Here is a 7,016-nt window from a genome sequence, read left to right as displayed (position 1 = left end):
CTTTTTCTTGCGCCCATGGACTCTTCCAGTTCAAGGTTATGCCTTTTGGTCTCAAGAACGCCCCAGCCACTTTCCAACGGTTAATGGAGAGAGTCCTGAGAGAGCTCAGAGGAAAGATCTGTTTAGTCTACCTGGACGACATAATTATATACTCACCTTCCTGGCAACAGCACTTCTGTGACATCCAAACCGTCCTGGACTCCTTGAGGAGTGCCAACCTGACAGTGAACATGGGAAAGAGCCACTTAAGTTTCTTGGTCATGTTGTTTCCTCTGCTGGGGTGGAAGTGGACGCAGAGAAAACAAGGGCGGTCCAGGATTTCCCCGTTCCCAGGAATATCAAAGAGGTTCAGAGATTTCTCGGAATGGCTGGCTGGTATCACCGATTTGTACCAAACTTCTCCCCCCTGGCCGAGCCCCTGAATGCTCTGAAGAGAAAAGGGGTCAAGTTCTCCTGGACACCCGAGTGCCAGAGGTCATTCGAGGCCCTAAAGAACTGCCTCATGACTCCGCCCATCCTGGGGCATCCAGACTTTACCTTACCCTTTATGGTGTACACGGATGCCAGTGATATCGGGCTGGGTGCAGTGTTGGTACAACACACTGGACTCGGAACGGAAGAGGTCCTGGCCTTCGCCAGCCGCAGTTTGAATCATGCAGAGAGGAACTACTCAACCACAGAGCAGGAATGCCTGGCGGTAGTCTGGGCTCTGGAAAAGTGGAGGCATTACTTGGAAGGCAGGTTTTTCACTGTGGTAACAGACCACTCCTCCCTGGTGTGGGTCTTCAAAACCCAAAAACCCAGCACCCGACTCATCCGATGGGCTCTCCGACTACAGGAGTTCACCTTTACAGTGGAGTACAGGAAAGGGAAATATAACACAGTCCCCGACGCTCTATCCAGAGCCCCGGCAGACCCCTCCTGTCTGACCACACCCACCTGTGCCATCCTGCTGTCTGTCTCCTCCCATTGGGAAACTGGGAAGGACCTACATGTTTCTGATGAAACCATCTGGAAGGCCCAGCAAGCCGACCCAGTCATCCAGAGGCTGTATGAGAACATCACAAACACAGGCGAGGTTGAGGTAAACTCTACCACCAGATTCACCATCTTGGAGGATAACGTCTATAGAGTGGTCCACCTACCTCACAAGACCTTGTACCAGGTGTACATTCCTCCCCCTCTGCGACAACAGCTGCTGCAGACCTTCCATGAAGACCCCTTGGCTGGGCATCTGGGCAGGTTTAAGACCTACAAGAGGCTACAGGCTCTGGCTTACTGGCCAAACCTCAGTTTGGATGTCAAACAGCATGTCCAGCGTTGTCAAGTGTGCCAGCAGTATAAGCCTGAGAGCCGGAAGCCTGCCGGGAAGCTCCAGCAGACCGTAGTCCATCGGCCCTGGGAGATGTTAGGAGTCGACCTGATGGGCCCATTCCCTAGGAGTTCGAAGGGAAACATCTACCTCCTTGTGTTTGTGGACTATTACTCCCGGTGGGTGGAGCTCTTTGCCCTGCGGCGGGCCACTGCTGAAACAGTGTCAAAGGTCCTGACAGAGGAAATCCTGACCCGCTGGGGAGTCCCTGAGTACATCCTCTCCGACCAAGGGTCGCAGTTCGTCTCTTCGGTGTTTGAAGCCACTTGCAAACAGTGGAATGTGGCACAGAAGAGGACGACAGCGTACCACCCCCAGACCAATCTGACGGAGAGGATCAACAGAAACCTGAAGACTATGATAGCCTCATATGTCGGGGACAACCACAAAGGCTGGGACAAACACCTGCCGGAGTTTCGGTTTGCACTGAATTCAGCTGTCCATGAATCAACTGGTGTGACACCTGCCGAAGCTAATCTGTGCAGACCGATCCGAGGACCCATGGAGGTCATGCTGCTGCCAAGGACTTGCACCCCTGATGCCCCAGCCTACAAGAAGGAAAGTCAGCTCCGTGAATTGCATGACTATGTGGATGGCAAGCTGAAGCAGGCTCGACAGAAGCAGAAACAGCACTACGACAAACATCGGAGGGAGGTGGCGTACGTGGATAAAGACAGGGTGTGGATGCGCTCTCACCCCTATTCAAAAGCCGCACGGTCCTTCTCGGCCAAGATCGCACCACGTTGGAAGGGACCTTATCGTGTCATCCAGAAAGTGGGCCCTCTCACGTATGAGGTTGTACTGGAAGAGACAGGAGAGGACCATCGAGTGGTCAATGTTGCCAGACTTAAACCCTGCTACCCGTCGGCTGCTGAAGTGGAGGAGGAAGAGCGTCGTCGGGTCCTTGAGCTTTTTGAGGACGGCAGTGATGAGGAGACCTTCATAGGTTTTCCATCCGAGGACTGTCCGCTACCAGACCATCCCTCCAGCACTGCTCTAAGCCACGTGAAGACTGACCGTCAGCGGATTTTGGACATCTTCGCTGAGGAGAGTGAGGAGGAAGACTTCAAAGGTTTTCCATCCGAGGACTGTCCGCTACCAGACCATCCCTCCAGCACTGCTCTAAGCCACGTGAAGACTGACCGTCAGCGGGTTTTGGACATCTTCGCTGAGGAGAGTGAGGAGGAAGACTTCAAAGGTTTTGAGTGAAATACCATATCCAAAGTGGATTGGAGTACGCCTACCCCATGGTCCGGCTTTTTCTAAAGGGGAGGGAGTGTGGCGATTCTGCCATGTCTCCGCCGCCGACTGTCACTTCCACGTTTTTTTCACACGCTGTCACACGTCACACGCTGCTGGGATCCAGTCGTAAATCAGCCAATCCCCGTTCTCGACAGACGACGGGAAATGATAAGGTGTCTCTCACCGAGTGCTGAGGGCAGAATAATCCCGACAAACCAGGAAGTGGATGATTCCGTCCGTTTGTGTTTGTGCCGCAGTTGGCGTTCGCTGTCTGCGTCTCGGTATGTTTTAGCCTACTCGGACCGCGAAGAGCTGGATGATACTTTTTGATACAATGCCCCGTAAGGATACACCGTAAGGATACAGTTGGATATAAGGCCGTGGAATGTCATACGCTTACACCGGAGCTGGGGAGAGAGCAGTAGAGGCTCATCTTACGCAGCGGGGGTAACCCGACACCACTAAGCTATCGGACTGACAGACTGTTAAAACTGTAAGTCTTGCGTTCGTTGTGTGGGAGCGGGGTGAGATACAATTGACTGTGATTGAGCTGAACGGAACTTTTAGGGCTTTGATGAACTGTTGAGTTGATGTTTTGAGAGTTCTTTGTTTATTGTGACAATACAGTACCTCCTGAATTGCAACACATGTCCTTGGTGTACTCATTTTCGTCTGTTGTGCAATGCTATAATATTACAATATTCTATTCACCTGTGTATAACAAAAAAGGGTTCATGTTTTGATGCATGTAGCGCTTGTAACGGTAACTTGACTAAAGACTGACTAAACCAACCCCACACTAACTAAAATTGTCAGGCCTCGCCCTGACTGGCACCCCGGACAACGAAGTCAACGAGCAAAACCGTTACAGTGTGTGTGTGTGTTTACTGTCTATTTTGTAATACAGCCTTTTGTCCGCTTTAAGGTGGTGGTAAGTTGAAGGTTGAAGGCAAAAAAATTCACATTATACTCTCCCTCTGGGCTAAGCCCCGGATCTCCTACAATCCTAAATCCGCCTCTGATGGTTACGACACCATACTTTTTGAAATAAGGGAGAGAGAACGAATTATAGTGAGTCTCAGTCGGGATATTCTGTGAGCCTTGTTTGAGTTCAGTCACGCGCACACATTTAATTGCATTCTTTTTGCTCATTTATTAATTATTACTCTGCCATTCTTTGGTGAGGTCTTATAGAAGAGCGTTTTACAGATTGTTAACATGCATTACAGGCTCCAGTATCCATGTAGATTATACATTTGGACTTTGCACAGTGGCAAGTTACAGGGGAGCTGATTGGACACTGCAGGTTGATATGCAGTTCTAAAGTGTGTGTGTGTGTGTGTGTGTGTGTGTGTGTGTGTGCACGTGTGTGTGTGTGTGTGCATGTGTGTAGGTGGAGCGCTGCGCTGCCTTGTCAGAGAAGCTGAGTTTATTCCAGGTGTTACTGGACCACCACGATGCTCTGGAGCGGCTTAGGAAGAGACCACTGAGAGACGGACGGGTGTGGCACGTTTGGCTCAAAGTGGACTGTGCCAATGGAAGAAGTGAGGGGGGGCGGGGGAGACCAGAGTGATGTGATGTCGTGGGGGGGGGGGAGACCAGAGTGATGGTATGTCGTAGACGAGTGTGTTCTGCAGGGGGTTTCAGAATGTTCTGTGGGGTTCTGTTGTTACATAGCGGGTGTGCTGCACTCTGAGCCTGAGGCTCTGCGATTGGCCCAGGCCATCTCCGCGTCCGAGGGAGTGGAGCTAACCGGCGTTTACGTCCACTGCGGGAACTCCTATAACTGCAGAGGGGCGGAGCAAATACAGGGAGTCGCCCAGGCAACCACCACACTCACAATGCAGTTCATGGAGAAGTAAGAGAACACACAATACAGGCAGATCCAGAAACAAGCATACACACACCAAATAAGGACTCTATGAATGAATGAATGAATGGTCTTTATTGTCATTGATATAGTACAGGTACCAAACAACGAAATTTGGGAGGGGGGGCTCCCCTGGTGCTAGGAAAGAAAAGAAAAACAAAAAAAACAAGAAGGGAAAGGAGCTGGTTTACATAAATAAAGGCTATACACTATCCACTATACTATACTGTACAGGCATACACGTTGTGTTCCAATAATAATTGGTTGCATTTGACCCCCCAAAGCGCTTTACATTGTAAGGGGGAGAAAACTCACCTCATCACTACCACAAAAGAAAAGCACATACACACACTTACACTTACACAAACACTCACCCTGTCTCTCTCTCCAGGCTGAAGGGCGTCGGCATCACCTGTAAGTCCAGTATAGGATCCACCCCCTCCTGTAGCCAACCAGTTGCGGACATGGCCCAACTCAGCGAGGTGCATCCTGGGAACTTTGTCTTCTATGGTGAGTGTGTGTGGTGAGAGTGTGTGAGAGTGTTTGTGTGTGTGTGTGAGAGTGTGTGTGTGTGTGTGTGTGTGTGGTGTTGATGACACAGACATACAGGACTCTTGACTGGCTGACCTGTTGAACAGCTTAAATTATGTGTTACTGTTTTATTGCCCTATAGATGTGCAGCAGTCTGTGATTGGTTCCTGTCGTCCGGAGGACGTCGCAGTCCGAGTGCTGACCAGGGTCATAGGTCACTGCCCTCACAGGAACCAGCTGCTCATTGACTGTGGCTTTGCCGGGCTCAGGTACATCAGTACAGTTATTACAACTGGTATAACCATCCATGCTGTTATTAATAGTTTTATAACTGTTTATTACTGACTACTCTCAGCCATGATGGAGCTGGAAAGCTGCCCACTGGATATGCCGTTATAGAGGGACACCCAGATCTAAGGTACTATTATTATTACCACACTACTATTACATATATCCCAGTCCCTCAATCCCTCTCCCCACAGCAGCGTGGTTATATCTACTGTTAATACTAGTGTTATAACTAACATTACTGTTTGTAACTGACTATAAGCGTCCCCCTGCAGACTGCTGTCTATGACCCAGGAGCATGGCAGAGTGGAGTCGATCTCAGGCACGCTGGACTACAGCCAATACCCCCTGGGCTGCCTGCTCACACTCATCCCCTACCACGTCAGTACTCATCCACGATCAGGCTGTAGAGCTCAAAGCAAAAATGATATCAGATTAATATGATTGTGTGTGTGTGTGTGTGTGTGTGCGTGTGCGTGTGTGTGTGCGTGCGTGCGTGTGTGTGTGTGTTCTTCATACAGGCATGTGCGACGGCTATGATGCATCCTGTTTACCATATCCACTCGAAGGGCCACCTAGTGGGGAGATGGACGCCCACGCGTGGGTGGTGATGACGATGAGCTTTCAGGGAAATAGTGTTGAGATAACTGCACTCTGTGTAACTGTAGATTACTGTAGAACACTATATGGGAATTGTAATGAAATAACACTTTTGACACGTTTAGCCTCACAAATGACTAATTTCATAGTTGTGTATTTCCTATTCCTTTATAGCCTATGCACTGGATGATTGTGTTTCTAATTGATCATATACGGTAAATCCTAATGAATGTAGTGTTTATGTCCAATGTATTAATACTGTGAAAAAGAAAACGAATCAACACAAAATGAGGAAAAATGCTGCGCACATATGACAATTGTGAATAAAACATTGTGGGTATATTTCACCAAACACCATGTCTCTTTCATTACACCCCATAGCATCCCTTATTGGGACCAACATTCACCTTCATCATGCAGACCAGCTACAGCCACCATGTAGACTAACAGCCTTCGTCACTATGGAAACCTTGAGTCAACATCATGGAGACTACAAAACACATCGCTGACACAGACTTCTTTAGCAAGCACCAAGCAGACAAGCTCATAACTATTTTAGAAACTCTACACTGGCTTCCTGTTAAGTTCAGAATAGATTTCAAGATCCTTCTGCTTGTTTATAAAGCTCTCACTGGCATGGCACCAGAATATCTGAAAGACCTTTTGCTAGCATATCAGCCCAATAGAGCTCTCAGGTCTTCTGACGCTGGCTTACACTGTGTACCACATGTACAAAAGAAGAGATTTGGTGAGGCTGCATTCTCATTTTATGTACCCAAATTGTGGAATGCACTGCCAGTTTACATTAGGGATGCAACCTCAGCAAATATGTTCAAGTCAAGACTAAAAACCCATCTTTTTAATATTGCCTTTAATCGACTAAATCATTAAATTATGATGATATAATGATTGGAGCACTTTGAGCTGCAACGTTTGCAGGAAAAGCGCTATACAAATAAAAAGTTATTATTATTATTATTATTATTATTATTATTATTATTATTATTATCTGTTTACTGTAGTTATATCAGAACTGTCCCATCTCAAAGCATTGAGATGGGACAGTTCTGGTATTTTTGCCACCAAAATGCTAACTTTGATACACTTGGGTAT

General features: G+C 48.2%; 1 protein-coding gene across 1 annotated transcript; it reads left to right on the top strand.

Annotated features, from left to right (window-relative positions):
- Positions 1-2,664: 2,664 nt before the first annotated feature.
- On the top strand, positions 2,665-6,235 carry LOC308171928 (D-serine dehydratase-like; the record flags this gene model as incomplete). Its single annotated transcript, XM_080546841.1, has 8 exons — positions 2,665-2,682; positions 4,008-4,158; positions 4,292-4,472; positions 4,876-4,994; positions 5,158-5,284; positions 5,371-5,433; positions 5,579-5,684; positions 5,825-6,235. 8 exons carry the CDS (start codon positions 2,665-2,667, stop codon positions 5,912-5,914), a joined length of 855 nt encoding a protein of 284 aa, XP_080402967.1. The 3' UTR covers positions 5,915-6,235.
- Positions 6,236-7,016: the final 781 nt, after the last annotated feature.

Source organism: Nansenia antarctica (assembly GCF_963989245.1).
Source record: "Nansenia antarctica genome assembly, chromosome: 16".
Taxonomy (NCBI): domain Eukaryota; kingdom Metazoa; phylum Chordata; class Actinopteri; order Argentiniformes; family Microstomatidae; genus Nansenia; species Nansenia antarctica.
This window is presented reverse-complemented; position numbering and strand designations above follow the sequence as displayed.